Raw genomic sequence first — 21,346 nt, 5'->3', positions numbered from 1 at the left:
AAGCAAAAAAATATGTACTGAAAGAAATGTACTTAAAATGTAACTATTTATTTCCCAAACCAACAAATTACTGAAGGGTTGATAATTTCATAAACCCATGATGCCATCTGAAAAATAATTACATCATACATAGCATGAAATTCTAGTTAAAAATTAATCATAGGAGTATAAACGCTGATATATAAAACATCAGTTGCATAAAAAATTCCCATGTGACTAAGTCTTGCATTGAAATAGTGGAGGTTTGCACAATTTTTCTTCAGGATCTGCAAACAAGGAACATCATTGTTCCAAATGCACACATTTTAGGAGGGTTGTCTGATGAACACAGAAATGTTCGTTAATAAAATTAACCTTTTAGGATAAAATTACTTGTTAGTATACATTTTCAAAAGCTTCCTGACATCTTTACTAAGAAATGCTTAATATTTTGTTTTTCTCTATTAATGTTGAATTTTTACTTTAGTATTTAATAGTTAAAATCAAAGCTTTCAGGAATGACTGGCTGTTTCCTGTGATGAACTATTTGGATGACTAACTTAATTAATTTATTAACTTGTGCATTGTTACCCATGTAATGCAACCAAATGATGAAGATGCATTAAAAGTGTTCCTTCCTGTGAATCAAAATATGTCTAGGAAATGAAAAGATGGAAATACTTGCTCCAGTGTTGTATATATTGTCTCAAATTGAAAAATTATCCATGCTGCATAGGTAGGTTTTAAATCTGTGAGCCACTAAGAAAATATTACTTATATCATACAGAGAAATTAAGACTTCCCAGCTAAAATAGAAATTTCAGTATGTGTCAAACTTCAGATATATGAGAAGCATGGGCCAAACTTTCTTGTAATTATCAGTAAACAGACTACAAAGCATTTTTTTTTGAGCTAGTGAAACACAAAACCTTTAGGGTTTAAAATGCATTCTCCAACAATGGTACCAGCAATGTGTCCAGAACTTCATCACCACAATATTTTTGCATATATGGGAAATATTTTTTTTTTCAACTTTACCATAAAGCTATCTATAAAATAATGTGATATGCTGTCTACAATTCATTGCTACAATTATTTGCAAAGTAGATTTTCAGCAAAATTTGTATCAACTTAAAGAATGGGAAAGTTTCAGCCAGTTCATATCATTCTTACTGACCTCTAAATTAAAATTATTAATATACTTTATATTGACATTTGGATATGGATAGGTTTCAGAATAGTTTCAGCTTTGGTACAGTAAAGCTACTTGTGTACTGTGATCCATGTAATGCAACCAAATCAGAAGTATTTCTCCATGTGAATCAAAATAGGTGTAGGAAATAACAAGATTTCAAAAACTAAAACAGGGAAACATAATTAAACACACAGAATTACTCAATTCCATCAGTTTTACTGTTTTCTCTCCAGCAGTTTCCTTTCTGTCACTTTCCATGATAAAGACATAGGAGTATTTTTCCCCTCCTTTTAAATTCTCCTTTCTAACTCGTATTCTCAACACTCCTTCACAAAGACTCCTTTTGTATGTGGTGTAATTCCAAAGGTGTTGTGTTAAACCCATCTACTGCTGGACAGTGGACACATTTATAATACAGCATAATGCATCATGTTTTTCATTCACTCCTTTGCAGAAGTCCAGACCTTTTGAGACAATACATTAGGCATATACTTTGATTCTAACCAGAAGTGGGCTCAGAAGAATTCAAACTGTGTATCAGTGGGTTTGCAGTTTGGATTTGCTAGTGATTGGTTAGGCTTACTCAACAAAATTAGCAGTGCATTTGCATGGTTTATCTTCAGAGTCCTAAATTTTGCATCCTAGATTCTGAAGTATCCACTCAGCAATGATTATAGCTAACTCAATGGGACTTAGTGGAGTCAAGTGCAAAGATGACTCTAGAATTCATATGTGGACTATAACAAGTGTATACATGAGAAAAACATATTTCTGTGCTTCCATACTATGATATAAACAATCCATACCTTACTGCTAATTTTAATAGAATCATATCTTCTGGAAGGGAACAAGTGTGCCACATAAGGCCCAACAAACAAAAATGGAGATACTTAGAGGAAGATCTATGAATGTGCCGATGACAGAATCTATGAAAATTCACAACTGAGAACTGTCCTCTGGTAGTTTGTTGGTGGATACATTTAATTTATTTTAGAATAAAAACATACATTACGTTACTTGGAAGATATTGCAGACTGTTTTAGGTAAGGAAATAATCAAGGGCAATGAATTTAAATACTAATTTGCAATGTTTTCATGTGTACTTTTGCTTCCTAATGCACAACAGCAAGTTGTACCCAGAACAATCTTCTGCAGGGAAATACTGAATGTTGATTTCCCTCAAGATTATTTTATCTGTTAACTTGGATTAGATTTATCTTTTTCCTTAGTCAGATAGATAACTTGTCTCATTCATATTTCTATCAGAATGTTTAAATTGCAGTGATTCATCTTCTTCAGTGCTGTAAACCATAGTAGCAGTTTAGTTTTTAGTCTTGTCCACATATTTTAGCATAACTATATGGCAAATCCTTGACAAATTAAACACAATGCTCTGAAAACTTCAGTGTGGCAGGGTTTTCTCCATAGCATTAATATTCATTGCTGGGGAGGCTCTTAAAAAATCTGAAAAAATTTCTTTCTGACTGAAGCAGACTAAAAGCATGTGTCCACTCTTTGCTTATTGAAAAATCTAGTCTTGCATGCATATTCTATAGTTATGGTGTGTCTAATTATAACTGGAGAATGAAGATGTGAGCAAAAAGACTGAGTGAAATCTAATCCAGCTGGTCTTTTGGAACTTACAGGTTGAACTACTGAAAGATGACCAAAGAAATAATAATGAAATTAGAAATCTTGAAGCTGACTTTATACCAGTCCCATGAACAAGACATCTTTGGGGTCAGACCCACACAGGGGATTTCATTGCACTTGTACCAAACTATGTATGTTGTGTGACATTTCACATGCTGTGGTCTGACTTTCATGATAAATACACCATTTGACTGTATTTCAGCTGAGCATTATTCTTCAGTTCTAGAAACTTAAAAAAATGATTCTCCTGTTTCTCAGAAGAGTAAAATATTTCAGTATAATGCTGCTGAAAGACAAATCATTTGGGTTCTCTCACTTTCAGAGGAGGAGAGCAAGGAATGTCTGGAGAGGAAAGCTAAGAAGTTTTGCAGTCATTTCCACTAAAAACTACCTACAGCTTCTCTCCAGACTTTGTAGTTGCTTTCAAGCAGATCCAACAAAGTTAAGCAGATCCAGCAAAGTTAAGTTTTTGACAGATATGTGTGATTGTAATTTCAACCTTGCTTCCATAGTTTTCTGGTGAATGTATGAGGGACCAATAATAATAGACATCAATATCAAGAAATCTCATAAAAGACTAGGTAGAAAGCCTTGAAGTCTTCAAATTCTCACAAATAATCTCACCTCAGTGCATTTTTGGTATTACTTAAAATGCAATGTAGCAAAGTCCAGGCACATAATTGCACATAATTATCATGCTATTCTGAAATCACCATTTTGGCACTTTCTTGACCCGTACAGAGTTTTATGGTACGCTATAGTTCACCTGTGCAAATTGAGGCATCACATCATCACACACAGCTACCCTCATCCCAGCCTGAACAATGTTGTTTGGATATCATCACCTAATTTTAGATTAATCTGTCTTAGAAACTGAGTGTTTAGCTCAATTTACAATTCTTTTTATCCCCTTATGCCTTAATACTGAGCTGTTGCATAACTTAATCCAATTTAGCACCGAGGTATAAAAAGAAAACCTACACTGAGCTTTTAAGTCCAGAATCTGCACTAAACAGCTGTGATTAAGACAAGTCCCCTGTTTATAACTTTGGAAACCACTGTTTCATCTCGCCAGCAAGTAAGAGCACAACTGACTGGCTCTACGGGGCATTGCAAAGACAGTTAAGACATTTGCTGTCCTTTGGGAGTGTCCTTTGCCAACAGATTGTTGTGATAATTTTGACAATGCACCTCTAATTCTAATTCCTCCATTCCCTCAGGTTGTCTTACCCAAAATAGCCATGTCACTGTGTGGCTATGCAATTCATCACAGAACAGAACCTCAGCAAGGACTGCAGACACAACCATAACCCAAATTACAGATTGTAAGAATTTTCTCACTTGCCTTCTTTTCTCCTAGATTCAGTACCACTTTCCTTTCGTTTTTCCCAGTACAGCTCAAAATAGTCTCCCTAGCTGAAGCCCCAGCGCTGATTGTTCATGAGGCATTCAGAGGTGTTTAGAGCGCTAGGGACCCTGAGCCTTCAGCTGGCTTGTGGGTGGCCGGCTGCACATGCACGATTCCTCCGAGGTCAGCCCAGGTGCAGTTATCCTCTGAAAGCAACAGCATGGTTGTGGCCTCACATGGGAAAACCGTCAACAAAATGACTTTGCTTCCCTTCTTTTCTCTCACAAAACCCTGTTTGAACTTCAGGTGTTTATTACGAAACAGTACCATTAGTATTATTTTCTGAATCTAGAAAGCACATGCATCTCCTTGATTCTGAGCTGACACAAGTATGATCTACTCTCTGGGAAAATTGCTGTAATGGGACATAACACAGGACTCTACCGGAGTGCCATGTATTCACAGGTCCAGACAGGAATTTCTTAAAGCCTGCCCTCAGTGGAGAATGTTAATGTATCAATAGTCAAATCTCCTCAGCAAGACAATTGTATCTGCAGAAGTTTTATCAAGAAAAGTTTTTCAGGACTAGATGAAAATTTCTAAACCAAAGCAAGGCCAACACAAAACCAGCATCCCTTAGTATCCATGCTGGCATGGATGACAGTTTAAACCTTTCTCCCACACATGACTAAGGGTGCTGCACTAAGGCAAGTCCTTCAGCCTCTAATGTTTAAAGTTATTTCATGCACAGTGACTACCTGATTACAAAAAAACAGTAAAGTAGCTTTCATAAGAAAGAATAACCACCAAACAAAAAGGGATGGATTGATACTTCTGGGAAAGCAGAGTTCACACTGCTGGTTTAAATCAGGCAATACAAGGTTTTCTGCAGCCCAGGCACATGCCCCTAACACGAGTGTAACAATCGCCACGTGTGGAGCTTTTCTCAAAGATAACACAAGGCCCAACTTTTTCCCTAGTGCAGATCAAAACCCCTGAAAGACTAGATCTCAGAAAGCTTTGTCGAGTGGGAAAACCATTTCCATTTGCTTGTTCTTCTTTTACTCAGCACCCGAATCACAGTGGCAAATTAAGCAACTATGGCAAGCTGCTGTTTATCAGGACAAACTAATGAGCAGGAAGAATTTCTGCTGTGGGGGTGGCATCTTCCTGACATGACTTCGATTCTTGAAATGACAGTTAAAAAAGAAAAAAGAAAAAAAAAAAAGTTCAGTTTAACTACCCTTCCAAAGCAGGTAGGTTTTGTTATTCAAATATAACGTTCCAAGAAACCCAACAGCACTGAATAACTTGAGCTGAAAATGAGTTTGTTCAGGATTCACTCTAGAACATGTGGTCTCTCCACCAGAATGGTTCTAAGGAGAGTTCTAGTCACAAAGAAATCAGGCCTGTTAATTAAAGCCAAACAGAACATCAAGGTCTACATGCCAGCTCTAGAGAGGAAGGCTGAAATTCAGGGCCACTATAAACACCTTCATATTGATGTGGTTTCTAAATCTTTCTTGCCCTGACCCAAAGACTGTGAAGGAGAGAAGACCATATCTGATCCTTCCGTTCTACTGAGCTGGGTGTGTATTTTGCAACAAGTTTGGAGAACAGCCTATGCCACCACGCTGTGCAGCTCCATCCTTAGCTCATGCTCCCAGTGCAACTCATCTAGGCCAGTGGCTACCCTAGTGCTGGTTAGTGACAACTGGAGATCCTCCTTCTAGCAAAAGTTCTGGTATTATCCTTACAGCTGTGTTCACAGTATTAATTTTAAACATGTAGGAGAAATATATCTGAACTTCAGGTTAGGAACACAAAAAGAGGGTAAGAAAATGCTCTGTGTCTGTAACTGCACAGAAATGAGAAAAAATATTAAATAATGGAATAAACAACAAACAAACAAATAAAATAATTCCTCCATTAATTACTTAAAAATACACTAAAAAATGTATTTTAAAAAAATAAATTGCAGTTTTGGGTGTTTCCAGCTTTTGCTACGATTTCTTGAAGTTTTAGCTAGCAAAGCTCTTACTGTTTTTATTTAATCAGAGCATTTGCTGAAAATGCTGCCTTTCCATTCTGAGACTGCTCTGGGCACTCAAGTAAAGCTCACCATGCTGAACAGTGTTCTGTGGAGAAGGGTCAACTGCTCAGACTGTCGTATATTGGCATACTTCTTTTAAAGAGGTACACAAATTTACACCATTTAAGGATCTGGCCCTGATCATGGATTTTTGAGAAAATTACCATAACCGTAGTGTGACACAGGAAAACCAGAATGTAGCAGCTGACAGGAAAGTACATTTTATATTACTGATACACTTCTATTTTGAGTGGAATTAATAATAACAGAACATATAGTTGCATGCACACTGTGTTTTTAATATGGCTTTTTGTCTTTAAAGAAAGTAATCTCTCAGTTTTTTCATCCAATCATAACCCCTTTGAATGTCTTCGGTCTCAGGAAGACCAATCTTATGTGTATTCAAAGCTGCTGAAACACAAGTTGTACTGTATTCTAATTATGGAAGGCACAAGGGCAAATTCTGTATCAATTAAATTACATGAATGTACCTGGTGTATTACTGTACATGCACAGTGTGGAGCTATTCAGGGCATCTGTTGTCAGCTACATTAGGCATCTAAATGGCATTGGGCATCTCCCTTTCCCTCTGACTACACTGCAAATTTAAGCCTTCAGTTTGATCTGCTTAATCTAAGAGAGATAGTTAAGGCTGACTAACGTAGGTGAAATGCACCTCATTATCAGAAATCACTTAGCTGTGTGTATCACCTGACAATTACTTGCAGGACACAAACAGTTAATTTTACTTGAGCTAACAAAATACATGTGAGGACTGAATATATTCTTTGGTTCCTGAGCTCAGTGCAGACAGCAGTGCATTAAGGAAAGAAAAAAAAAAAAAAAAAGAAAAGAAAAAGAAAATCCCATAAAAATTTAATACAATAAGAAATTTCAATTTCTGTCCTCCTTTCTCTCAGGCACCAAGATCAAGAACAGGTTTCCTCTGGACCCATACAACTTAAAAATTTGATTTTAAAATGTGATCAGAATTTCTTATGCAATCATAGTTCCTAGCCCCTGGTGCTGTAAGAAAAAAGAGAAAGCCTCCTTCAGCTCTTATAAAACTTGTAATACAAATATGTCAATTGGCATCACCCATTCCAACTGCAGTGGCTGATTTTAAGTTTTTAGAGTTGTCTGAGTGCCTAAAACCTTTGGAGAAAAAACCTTAAGCCTAAAGTTTGAAATACAGGTGATTTAAGGGACAATTAAGGAGATGCAGAACCTCTGCAAAACTGATCTTTTCTTTAAGGAGGTGACAGTGTATACGTGAATCAGACTTCAGGAAACTACATTTTTACATGAGATCTTCAAGGGCATATTTTGAGTGCCTTAGAAACAGCTTATATTGTTGTTGCAACTTTTCTTATGTAGTGAAACGAAATTGCTGAAGCAGAACTCTGCGGGAGTGGAGCCACAGGAATTTCTGCTCTTCACAGGGATTTGTGTCTTCCCAGGTATTTCAAATGTATTTACAGAAGGTCTCATCACACACATGACCATCTCAGATTTTACAAATACCTAGTGATAGGCTTTCATGTTCATGCCTGGATTATGACCATCAGAAAGTTCAGAGGCTTGGTTCTTTACAAAAATAGTGAGGCAGAACCTCAGATGCTACTGATTGCCACACTACTGAAGTCCTGCAAACTCAACAGAAAATGCCAAGTCCTGGATATGTTTTTTGAGTCTGGATTCAGATCTGGGTGTAAAATTGATGGAGTTCCATGTGGGAATAATTGATTCTGTAATTTTGCAACTTTCTAAACTTTAAAATACAGCAACTTATAGGGTCACACTGTGATTAGTCATTGTGAAAGGCAAAAAAGAAAGAAAAAAGTGTGTTTACTACAGGCTGTAGCGTATCATTTTGGTGGCCCTCAAGCTGCACCCAGGAAGTTGCTGTTGAGAACAGGGGACACAACATCAGCATCTCATTTATAGGAAGTCAGGACTTAACTGTCTGTTGAGAAAAATACTTAAACTCCCTGACACAAATTATAGCTACATCTCAGTAGTTTTGAAAAACAAATAAAGCCAGTACAGAAAGCATTCATCCTACACTTTGTCACTGGGGTAGGGAGAATATAATTTTGATTTCTGTCCTGTACGGAAAAGACACAAACATAAGTTAAAGCTTTAAGGGCTTCTCTAATGCATGTCTTGTTACTTCTGAACAGAAGAGGGGGTTCCACCTGGAATGAACTAGATACTAAATGCATAAAAAGGCCATTACCCAAGAAAGCAAGAACCGAGAGGACTCACTGTCTTTTGGTATCCTCTTGCGGAACTTTTCCAGGTCCACGCTGGGGGGTCTGCTGGGCTTCTGTGGGGGTTGGCCCAGGCTGAACAGTGGGGGCAAGGATTTTTGCATAGGGGGTCCTGAGCTCCTGTTCCCATCCTTTTTCTCTTGAGATCCACCTGATGACCTTCCTGCAGCAAGCTCTGTGTTCATTTTACGGAACTTAGAAGAAGAACCTGATTCTTCCTGGATGGTTTTGTTGAGAAGGATGTTCTTGGCAGCATTCATTTCCTTTTCTTCAGTCTTTTTCTCCACATTTTCATGATTGCCTTGAGATAAGCTGGACCAGTGGCCAGTAGGTTTCAGAGCCATATTAAAAAAATTACTGCCTGCAGCTTCTGCAGCACGGTTACTATTTTCATCCATTTCCTTTGCTGCTTTAAATGAGTGTATATTTGGTCTAGGGCTTGATAGTCCTTTTTGCAGAAACACATTTTTATTAGAAGTGTCTTCGTTGGGGGTAACCTCATGGTTGAGAGAAGGTTTCTGTGCAAGTCGTGGTTTAGAGAAAGAAGGCTTGGGCTCATTTGCTTGTGTTGCAGACATGAACTTTTCCTTAACTGCAGTTACTTTTGAAAATGCTGGTTTTGCCTCACTTTCCTGTGGTACAAAATTTGAATTTGTTTTTTTCCCCAGAGGATTTTTTTCTTTCTCATGAGGACCAGAGTTAAGGAACTTGTTCCCTGCAATTTTAGGATACAGAGGCTTTGGTTCTTCTTTTGCCAGGTCACTGGTTTTGGTGGGGGGTTTAGTGCATCCAGCTTTTCCATCATTTTCTCTGTTAGTTGGCTGAAGCTGAACCCCAAACCTTTGTGCCACTGGTTTCAAACATGGGGACTTTAGATCCTTCTCTGTTTTATCGTCATTTGAAGGCTTGGCTGCCAGAGGAGGCTTAGGATGAGCAGGTTTGTGGAGGGTACTGGGTCCTGAAAGAGGAGATATAGTTCCTTCACTTGCAAATTTCTCAAGTGCTGCTTTCTTTGTCTGTAATCCTGTATGGATAAATTGTCCTGGGACTTTGAAAGGTCGACTGTTACCAGATGTATCCTCTGTGGGGTTGCTACCTTTGTTAAATTTCGCCATGAGTGATTTCACATCTGCCTTGACATCCTATGAGCATAAAGAAGAGAAAAAGAAAGAGCAGCAATGAGAAAGTCCCCGTTGCAATGTTCACACATACTGTACTTTAAAGAGTTTCCTGGTCTGAGGCTTGTAGTACTGCTGATTGGCTGTGGAGATATTGTAGCACATCTTCCTGTAGGGTTAGAGAAGCTGAGCATTTTGTTATATTCTTGCTTTGGTTATACAATCTTTAAAAAATTTTCAGTGGGAGTACTGTCTTTAGAGAGCGGTCATGCAACTCCTTTTGGGCATATTATAATTTCTGTTTATTTCTGGAATTGGGAACTGAGCACTTAATAAATATAAGAAAATACACACTACTTTAAAATTAATGCATTGCTAAAAATGTGAATGTCATACAGTGAGAACCATAGATTGTACTAGAACCTGGATCCAAGCTAACGTTATTGCTGCCAACTCTTTGGAGCACTACAAGTTCCTTTGTGAAGACAGAATTTTGGTTTGAGGTGTGTGTCAGGTTTTCTTTCCCTTCTCAGCAATTTTCTTCCCTGCTGCTACCCCCTTGCCCACATTTTGTCCTTGTGTCTCTTCTCCATTTTGTATCTCAAAAAACTGCGTTTGTGGAAGGAAAATTAAAATATGTGGAATAAAATAGGAAGAAATGACAAAAAATACACCCAGATACAGTCAAAGATACTTCTTGGGGGGAAAAAAGAAGTTGAACAATTCCAAGTGGATAAAACGCAGCTTCATTCAAGAATGTTTTAATTGGTCAGCCCTATTCAATACCTTTCAGAACCAGTCTTTAATTTGAAGGGCAAAACCTCAATACATTGGAATGCAGTACAATTAAAACTCAGTGCGGTGAAGAATGGGGGCGAAGGGGAGTGAGCTAGTCCTGCTGTGTTGGGCTGGGGCCACCTTTGGGTCCAGGAGCCCTCTGCAGGGGGGAGTCCTTTCCCAGCCGGCAGTAGCAGCAGGGGTGCAGCTATGGCAGATGCATTGGCATATCTGATTCACAACTTCAGTGAGATCTGTTTTGTTTGTGAAAACTAAAATGTAAGACTAATGGTATAAATCAGGGATGTTGTAACTATGAAGGGCTCTGGATGATTCGTTTGGAAACAAAGGAGTATCACTACAATGCACAATAAATAGGGATATGAAAAAAAATAATTGGAAAGTTGAAGAATTAATTGTATCTTCACCCAGTACAGTTCAGCAGACGCTCAGTAATTGTTTCTACTTCATTAACAAAAGCTTCTAGATTGGGGTTTTGCTCCTTTTGCCTTCTGTTTGATTGTATGCCATTACGTGAATTACCTGTTATGTTGGAACAGTTTTAACAGTGACCTCTGCAACTTCAAGTTAGCTTTCCCAGTCTTTCAGGGTCACCAAGAAAGTCCTTCCAAACTGTTTGTATTATACTACAAAGTTACTTAGAATAAATACAGGCAAAACAAGATAGATCGTATAAGAAACTTATCCCCAGAACACCATATTTTGCACATACAGGGAAGGGAGGAAGTACACATTTACTATAGAGATTATCAGGTTCAAACCATCTACTGCTAGTTGACGCATATGCACTCACACACACACACAAAATTACGCTGCAGAGATACATATATGTATCACTAGCGATTCAAGATTTTTCCCACAATACCTCACAAAGCACTGATTTTACCCACTTACATAGAAAGTTAAGCTAATTGCAATGCCAGAGAGAATAACAAGCCCTTTTGTCTCTGATGCCTTTTGACTTTGTACTAATGAATGATTTTTTTTTTTTTAACTTCTGTAATAAAATCTAAACCATCAGAGATACTAGAACTTTACCTCAGTGTCTAAAGTCTTCAGAACTTATCAATTACAATCTGATCAGCTGCTTGGCTAACTCAGCAGCTCGTGTCTTCTGAAAGTTATAGTAATGAATCGATTCTTCTGCTACCTCTTACATTTGAAATGTAAGAAAATGTGCAGTGTCAAGCTACAGAAATGTGAACATTCTGGACAAGAGACTTTCAGCATGTAGGTCTTTTGGAAGCTGGAAATGGTGGCCTTGAAGAAACTGTTCTTGTAATAATAAATGGTTTCTGAGAAGTTTTCTACATCTTCGTAATAGCAATATCAATTACATTCATACATGCTTTCATACGGACTGAACCATTCACTACTGCCACATTAGGACTGTGAATGGATTACTTTTAACAAATTTCTTCCCAGTACTGTGAACAAATCCTGCCCTAGTCATGCAGATTTACAGACTTTTCAAGAGTGAAAAGGTGCTAGGCACGTGGAAGGGTTTGTGACTAGCATTGTAGCCTCTCTCATTTACTTACAGTGAGTAGTATGTGGTAAATGTAACACTAGGAATCAGAAGAGAGTAAGAAACCCTATGAAATCTTTCTGCTTCTTTATAGCGTACGTCACCAGTTCCTGTTTTTATAACCTACGTTATACTAGAAGCCATATTGTGGATTCTAATGCACAGCCTGACTGGCCAGGTAGACAGATGGGGAACTGGGAAAAAGAATCATTGTGGCCATTACCTATTTTGTTAGCACACAGATTAGCATTAGGCTGAAAATCATTGAACAGGAACTTGAAAAGATTCTGAAGTGAGGTTAAGTTTAGTCTACCCTTCCCTTCTAAAATGCAGAGTGTCTGTGGGACAGAGGAGTCTCATGCAAGAAGTACTTGGGGTATTTTATGAACTTTCTCTTTGTGATCTGTTGGGAAACTGAATACAAAACATTTTTTGCTTTTCAGCTTCTGATCTAAACTGGAAGCAGCACATAAGGCACTCAGTAACATTTAATTTGATAGGAGATGGTTGCATTATTCAAATGTGTTTGCTCAAATCTAGAACAATACCCAGGTTTTAGTTCCCATGCCATAGATTCATCAAGGAGACTTGCATACAAAGTGCTTTCCCAGCTTCCCACTGCCTTCAACAGAGACTCACATACATACCAAGATACACTTGTACACAATTCTTCTGCAACTAGATCTTCATTACCTCAGTGCAAACAAGTGAAATTCTCCATTATTTATAATATAACTGCACATTTCTGTATAGAAGTACAGTGTAATGAGAACACAAGAAAAACAAAGGTTCCAACTGTATTCTTGCTGAATTTACTGCGACCATTCCTGTCTCAACTGGCAGCCTAATCAAAAAATGTTTGTTTTGTTTTGGCATAAATATGTTGTCATTATTTACTTTCCAGTCTCTGTGAAGCCATTTCACTTCAGTTTCCCCTGTGGTTGCTCTTTCTTCAAACAGCAACGCTGGATCAGTGAAAGGGATAGGAGATGAGTGTGCATATGATCTTGAATTAAGCAAACAAAGTATATGTAACTGTTGACTGTACAAGGAGTTGTACAATTCTTTAAAATACATGCAGATCTGAGTTGTAAGGGAAAAAAACCAACCCATCTTTTCACTTCTCACTTGTAATATTTTCTTTTCTATTCCTGTATGATAGGGTCTAAACAGGCCTTTTAGAAACATATGATCTTTTATCAGGATCAGATCTTGATAAGTTTGCGAGAAAGTAATGAAATAAAGATTGTAAAGCTATCCCTTTAAGAGGAAAAGCGTATATGCTCATGAATACTTGTGACAGTGAAATAACCAGAGAAGCTGATTACCACTAAGGGAACTGAGCTCTGACCCATGGACAGGGTATAAGGAATAAGGAACTGGACAGAAAAGGCTAGGAATACGGAGTATGAAAGTTACAGAAGAATGTAGATCTGAAAATTATTTGGCAACTTTATGCAGGCCTGATTCATGTTCTTCTGAAACTGGTGGATTTGAGGGAGTTTAGCTGCTTGTTTAGATGCTAGTGCCATTCTGAATTTGTCATAAATTATTGCATGGCTCTTTCCTTTTCCAGACAGAGACTTCAGAATTATTGTTATACAACTTTGATGTTTCCAGAACAGATAGATCATTTCCACATTGCTTTTCTTCCCATTGTGTCTAGTTATAATGACTCAAAAAGACTCCCTGTAATAGTGAGTGCAGCATTTGGAAAGTGGAGTTAAGATGTCGCAATACTCTGTACCTATGAGTGTAAGAAAGGGAAGTACGAAAAGAAGGCAGAAAGACAGCATCCGTCCAAACTTGTTAATATAATGGTTGGTATACAAGAGAAACAAGCTCTAATAAGATGCTAAATAATGAAGAGCCAGGCTATTCTGCTGTCTGAGGGTTTTTTTGAAAGGCAGTCTTTGGGATGGAAAGGATAATTACAAATCTAAAGGATTCCCTGTTGAGAGGCTGACAGCCTCTACATTGTCCTGAGAACATCGTTTCACATATCCCTCTAACACCAGCAAGACAAAACCAGCACACTTACAAGGACACGTTGTCAAAATTAGACAAGATGGTGTTCCAGCTTGATCACACTGTATTCTTTACCTTTTCCTTTGTGCATTCCTCTGCACTTTTGTTGTCCCTCTCCTGTCATTTTTTCTCATCTTTTACCTAATCATAAGACTAACTACATCATATTGCAGGGACATGAGAAGATAATACAGTTCATCCACTCCAGGTCAGTTTGAGATAAGAACTAGTGAAGGTGTAGGTCTTGTCCGGAACAGCCAGATGACATTCCAGCTTGGTCCCAAAGTATTGCTGTCACAGCCTATGCATGAAGCCAAAGTATCTATCCATACACGGCCATCTCTTCATCCTATGTCCTGATAAGTTTCACACAGTTTCAGTCTTATTTTCTTGTTTCTTTTTGGTACCTGTCTATGTAAAAATAAAAAAAAAAACCCACCCTACCAACAATTGGCAACTCAGTCTTCAACAGCAGAAGCCTGGCAGCTTCAACTTTCCACCAAGAACTTCTATCCAATAAAAACAGACTTATATAACTTTCTGAAATAGAATTACGATTTTTTTTTAACATGGCTTTATATAAGAACAGAGTTTCATGATACTTAATAATTTGGGTTTTTAAAATTGTTTTTCCCATATGCTAATCAACAGCTTTCAGGATAACGTAAATTTTCTAGTGAGCCTGCCCAGGAAATGCAGCAGGCAGATCCCTCTTTAGTCAGAACGATGTTTATATATAGTGTATACAGTGACTGCCTTCTGAACATCTTTGATTTGACTCTGGCTATTCCAGTGAAATTAATGTAACATCTCCAAATCTCAAGGAAGAAAAATGAGTTCCTGCCACTGAAAAGTTCCTGCCTCTGTTTCTAAAATTTCAAGATACCCCACCCACAACTCAACCAGCCACAAACAATGCAAAAGGGATTACTAGAAAATAATTGCCTGTAAATGATACTATATCTGTTGCTATTCAAAATACAAAGATCACTTAGATTAGGAATGTTCTCAGTAAAATTTCAGGGAATGAAATGTGAAACTTAGAGAGAGAAAACTCCATTTTGTCAGCTTGGCATCTTTTCAACTCCACAACTAACCGTAAGTAAAATCTAAAGTTAAAATTTCCAGTTATATGAGGTTATATGTAATACCTTGTACTGATTCTACTTCTCTGGAACTTTGCACATTTATTTCTAAGACAAACATGTACAACAGCTTACCTGGATTCCGCAAAGCTCCCCAATATTTTGATACAGGCAGAAAAACTGGCTCCCTCAATGTGACAATCCACGCGTGTATCACCTTAACAGCCTGGTCTAAGAGCCTAAACAGCCTGGTTTGCTAAGAGGAGTTCTGCTTCTCAGGGAGGGTTTGCGTAAGAATGTCGCTTGTGGGTTTCTTTATCATGATCAGTAGAGAAAACTGCTCTCCTCAGGATATTAAGCAAGAAGTGGTAGGGGAAAAGGGAACTAAAATGTGTTCAGACTGTTTGACTGCTGCCATCAGCAGTATTAGCCATGTGATATCTAAAAGTATTGCTTTTACCCCATATTGCAGAGTCCTGTGAAGCTATATTGGTGCATACAAACTTGAGTCTACAGAATAATAGATAATGAAACATGTGTGGTAATTATAAGCATAAATACAAGAGTGAACTGACCTCTTGGGTCATCTGGTCTAGTCCCCTGCTACCATTGGGAATCACTGCATGCATTCTCACTCACCAGTTGCCAGCTAACACGTTTGCTTGGTCCTGCCTTTGCCAGTAGGATCTCAAGAGATTCCACTAGTCAGTTTTTTTAAAGCTTTTGCTATGTGGAGATGTTTTTTAAAAAAACCTATGATCATCCATTTCTTCTGCCCTTCTACCTGTGAGTTCATTACACAAATTAAAGGCTTCAAAGATGATATGGGATAGGAAAAACAATATTGATGAAATAAGACCCACAAGAAATTCTAAACCTGTGTTTGTGCTGAAGGTAAACCTTCAGCTGTGCATGGAGGTGAGATTGCAGAAGAAAAATTGTGTGTCTTGGAGCTTCATGAAAAGTTATTTGACTTTTCTTCATTGTCTGTCACTTCTGCACAACTTTCTTAGTATTTTTCAAAACATTTTTGGGTGTCAAACTAAGGTATTGGAAGTGCTTGATATTTAGAGCTTAATTTGACAAAACCTTCTATCTTAACTTGCTTAGAAGCCTATCAGAGTACTGGATGGAGCTTATTTGAGTTAAAAACACTGCCACATGCTTGATATTTGCCACTTGCCAATGGTAACTTTTTTGTTACATAACACAATGTTTTTTTCTTAGTGGGAAAAAAGCAATTCTTCATGCTATTGATTCTGCTAAACTGTATTTTATTTGTAAAATCGTTTTTATTTGTGAAAATAAACAATCATCATCAATGATGAAGCATTTTTTTAATATTAATGCAGATTAGACTTTGTGGCTCTTGCTATTCTATCTGGTGGTCTTCATGATGGTTTTAAGATACCAACTGCAGCAGTGTAGTCATTTTGCATGCGTAAACACCACTGCAAGAGTTTGAGCACAGTATCAGTGCTAGAAAAATCAAGCAATGATCAAAGAAAAAACTCATTGTTGCAACTCTGAATGCTAGACTGTTCCTGTCATCTTCTTTTTCAACCAAAACACCGAAATAAATACATCACTAACTGACAGAATGCTGCTGAGAATATAAGTTGCAACAAACACAATGAAAACAACTGTTTATGCTGTGAAATTGCTGTGAAAGTTATGCATCTGCAATGTCTACCATGTGCTTCATTTTACACTTGCAGGTGCAAAAGCCTCCCAGATCCTCTCTGTTTTTCCCACTTATTTCTGTGAAGGATGTTTGTGAATGATTTGAGGTAATTAGCTATTTTAAGTTGAAGAAAGAATCTGAAGGAATTAATACTTTAAGGAACAAGATCTACGAGCCTGTAATCAGCTTATAGATTTTTTTGCCTTTTTTTTTTTTTTATTTTTCACAAAGAACCAACAGCAGCAGCAGCCACAAAATCACAATATTATATTCAAGCAAGATAAGAATGTCAGTAATGATAATGCCTTCTCATGTGTAAGTGTGACATGCTAGACTCTGTGTTGACCAAACCTAGCATCAAATTGCAGCATAGCAATGGTGTGTTACTGTTCCCATGTGCAACTTTTTTGACTGCAGCCATAAGTATTTTTTTTTTTTAACAGGGCATTTATTCAACATTCTGTTCCATGTACCTTTGGGAAAAGTGGCTGCTTAGGAATTAAATTTGTCAGAAACAGAGTAAAGAAAAAAGGGGAGAAAAAGAGCTTCACCGAGTTTCTCTGCTGTAAGTGCTAGTCCACGTTTTTAAGGCATCTTTCATATACTGATGTTGTCCTGTGGTCTGAAATGGTTTGATAGGTCAAGCACTCCCACCTCACACCTCTGGCTTTCCAATTCAATGCTCACAAAGAATATCATAGTCAGGATCTTTTTACCTCTACAGCTGTGTCAGTACCACTGTTGGAGGTGGTAAACCAAAGTGACTTGATAAAAAATAAAAATATCTTATTTTCTTTCTATGTTGTTTTTAACCTTCTTCATTTCACTGATCTTAGTCTATGATCCCAAAACAGGTGAGAGATCTTAACAGAGTTAGTGGTAAGGGTCAGAGAAGAAAAAGACAGAAATGCTTAGTTAGGGCAGGTAATCCTTAAACCATGTATATATAGGGGAAAAAAAGTACACAGAAGAGCACCTTTCGACAGGTGCATTAATATCACTAAAGCATGTTTGACAATCTCCTTCCTAATTCAGAATAGTGTTCCCCTGTATATCTGTAATACACAACCCATGCAAATATGTGCTTAGCCAGAGAAAGCCAATGTTAGCACAGTTTTTCACTAAAACTTCTCTTCCTGCCTCCTCCTCATTCTGATGGGGCTTTTGCCTTGTAGTAGCAGACCAGAGGCAGCAGCAGATATGACATCTTTCTCTGTTGATAATCTCTCTTTACATACTTCTACTGAGAGAGACACAGTCTGTCTGGTTTCATGACGCTCCAGGGGGCTAACATTTCAAGTACGTGAGCCTCATAAGAGGGCAAGGCAAGTTAACAGTCCCGCTTAGCAATGCTGTGGCACTCCCCAGAGCCAGAAATTCTGTGGAAAAGCACCACCCTGCCATGACAGGATCATGGCAGTGATCCTATCACATCATCACTTTGGAAAATACTATTTTTCAGTAAAACCTTTTATATTTCTGAACATCACCAGGAGCTTCTGCCTGCATTTTCTACAGCATGCTCTGAGAACGAACACTTCTTGTAGCATCAGTCTGCATTATCTTTGTGTCTGCAGATGGGGCTGGACTTCCTGAAAAATGTGCTGTGCATTTCCATTGGGTTGCCATTTGAAGGTGGTTTTAGTATTTCTGACAAGTCTGATGTGATCATGAGTGTATTAGCAGTATCCTGTCATGTCTACAGGCACTGTCGTGTTTATGGGAATGACTGGACTTTCCAGATACTGTTTGTGGACAGCTGACACGTAGGATTCCCTGGAACCTCCTCAAGTCAATGCTGTGGCTCTTTTGAATTGTCATAATTCATTCCCTATAAACCTATAACTGCTGACGGTTATTACCATATTCATATTTGTCTGAACAAGGAATGCAGAAATATGTTTCCATTATTTATATTTTTCTATACTAGAGAAAGGTAGAATTGGCAAAATCCAGAAAGAAATCAGATGACACTGGCAGAGTCTCCTTAACCTGACCGCTTTGTGAAGGGTTTATTTCTGTCATAGAGGAAAGCCCAGCATGCTCCAGAGCATCACGGTCACATGCATGTTACGCTCCTCATTTTCTGCTTGGGTGTATGCACTGTAACAAACCACTACTTCCAAAGCACAGTCCTTCCCACGGACATCTAAAGCTGACAGAAAGTATCTGCCATAAAACCCCCCAATCTTACCATTAAAAAAATCTTGCATGCAAAAAGCCGAAAGTCTTTCTTTTGCCATCTGACCTTAGAAATGCTCTGTTGACTCAAATCTCAAGTAATTCTTTGAATACAAACCTTGTATTCAGGTATCAACAGTCACAGTCCACCAAATTATTCATCTTCACTGCCCTGCATTACCTGCTCTGTGTAGTGCCCCCTGCCATGTCACAGGCGCTTCCCTGCCCCTTTTGATGCAAAGCTCACTCACACAGGTGGCTCAGATTAAGCAGTTTTTGGATTAGGCTTGTTTTCCCCTGCAAGCTGTGCAGTTTTTGCTGATGTTGGTGTTCCTGTGTTTGTCTGGGTTCAGTGGCAGGAATTTGGTGGGAATTGAAAGAAGTGCCACAGAACAAAATGCTTCAGAGATACTAAATGGGAACACCAGGCCTTTGCTAAACCTTCTACAGGCACCAGAAAATCCACTTGAAAGCACAGAGTTCACCACAGTGATCAAGAGCCTGATGCATACAGGCACTGCTTCATGAATCACACCATGGGAGGACTCCTGGAGCTTGCCACAGCACTATCACCCACCACATCCCACAGCTTATACCTCACCGAGGTCCACAGCTGATCACCAGCTGTAACTTATTAGGTGATTTAATGAGATAAGTTGCAGGTGATGTGCATGTAGCCATGATGGCTGAGTTTGGAGCAACCAACTCCTAGCCTGAGGAAAGTGGGATGTGGAGAGGACATGATGGCCATCTTGGTAAGGCAAATGAGCAAGCAGGCAGGCTGACAAGCAAGCTGTCTTTCTGGCTGTGAAGTTGCTAGAAGCTGTGTAATGAGGGGAAATCAGCAGAGGCTGGGGTGAGAGGGAGGATGGAGGAGCAAGGCAGGGCACAAGCAGTGCGAGTGGGGAAAGGAGCTCTGGCAGCCGGGGAGCGTGGCCAGCCTTTCGCCTGCCCTCCTGATCCTGCGCCCCCTCAGCCCCCTCCCCTGTGCCCCTGGCAGTGGCTGTGCCTGTGCCCTGCCCTCCCCCACCGCCAGCTCCATGGGCCCTGGCCAGCTCTGGGCCTCGGGGCTGGGCCTCAGCCTGCCATGGAGGGAGCCAGCACCAGACAGAGAGTTTGGAAGTGGCCGTTTCAGCAGCTGCCCTCAGCAGCATCTGCACACCCAGGGAGAGAAGGGAGGGAGCCTGCACTGGGGGAAGGGGAGGTGGGGTGGGAAGGGAGGGAGGAAACCGTTTCCTCGAGGAAGAAGTCACTTCGGTTTCCTCCCCACATGCCCTCATGTAAATGGTTGGGCCGGGGATTATCCACCGGCCTGGCTTCCCCTTTGGCATGCCCCCCAGCTGCCGATACCAGGAGGAAGAGGAAGTGGAAAAGCAAGAGGAACAGACAGCTTTAGCAAAACACCTCGACTTCCCTTTCTCCTCAACAGGCCCTTCCCAGCCTCTGCCTGGGAGGCAAAAAAAATGTGTGAGAACATGTACACTCCTCACCAGGGTTTGTGCAAACCCTGCGGGAGGGAAAGAGGGATCTCTGGACGTCCCATGCTTCTGCACTCAAACTTAACAACCTCCTTTCCTGCTCTCTCATACGTTAAAACCCCATCAGCTCTTCAAATCTCATCTGCTTTTAGTGCAGAAAAGCAAATAGAAACATGTTTCCTTAAAAGCATCCCAGATCCAGGCAGTGGGAGATCAGACCTAAGTTTGTAGCTATCAGCCAAACCATAATACAGGTTGCCAGGCTGCTTTTGCTTTAAAAATATGCTTGCTTAAAAAAATAAAATTAAATGAAAAACCAGATTTTTATGATCAATTTTGATAAGTCAAGCAATCCCTGATAAAGTTAAGACAAAAATGAGTTTTAATGTAATGTGATTGATGTCTTTCAGTACTTTATGTGCTCTCAGGTAAGTACCTGTCCCAAGTAGGGCCAAATCTGGAAACATCTGAAACAGAGAAAATGAAGGTTCAAGTTAAATTCTTACTTGCCATGAACCTTTCACCATTCTGCTTCTGCATCCTTTCATGTTGCTTCTGTGATAATTAGTATTACCATAACTGTAGCTAATAATTTTAGAGTCTCTTCTCATGGTCTTGGATTTAAACATTTTAGTTACCATACATGCGGTATTACAAATATTTTTATATTCTAAAATATTCAGGTAGAAAGGCCAAGTTAAATAAAGTCAGTGCTTTAAGTTTAACTTGATTTATATGGTAGAAATTTTATCTATATTGCAATGAAACCTTGACTCACTTTGTCAAGTTAGTTTTCCCAGGGAGTCACACAGCTAAAGAGTGTGTGTTTTTGTCTGTGTATCATTTACAGCTTGCAGAAAAGAGATGATTCCTTTCTCATGCAAGTCCCATTGACTCACTGAAGAG

The 21,346-nt window shown here is 39.0% G+C and overlaps 1 protein-coding gene across 3 annotated transcripts in view; it reads right to left on the bottom strand.

The window, feature by feature from the left end:
• Window positions 1-15,446, bottom strand: part of FYB1 (FYN binding protein 1) — a 49,903-nt gene extending 34,457 nt beyond the window's left edge. For all 3 annotated transcript variants that reach the window (XR_008744782.1, XM_013302238.3, XM_055790862.1), the window contains exons 1-2: window positions 15,233-15,446; window positions 8,536-9,682 (exon numbers count right to left, since the gene is read on the bottom strand). Coding sequence is in view for 2 of the 3 variants with exons in the window: in XM_013302238.3 (XP_013157692.2) it covers window positions 8,536-9,655 (1,120 nt within the window). In the remaining variant the exon portion in view is untranslated. The remainder of the gene's footprint in view (window positions 1-8,535; window positions 9,683-15,232) is intronic.
• Window positions 15,447-21,346: the final 5,900 nt, after the last annotated feature.

This window comes from Falco peregrinus, chromosome Z, assembly GCF_023634155.1.
Source record: "Falco peregrinus isolate bFalPer1 chromosome Z, bFalPer1.pri, whole genome shotgun sequence".
Classification (NCBI taxonomy): Eukaryota; Metazoa; Chordata; class Aves; order Falconiformes; family Falconidae; genus Falco; species Falco peregrinus.
Note: the sequence above shows the minus strand (reverse complement) of the source record. Positions and strands in the feature narration are given on the sequence as shown.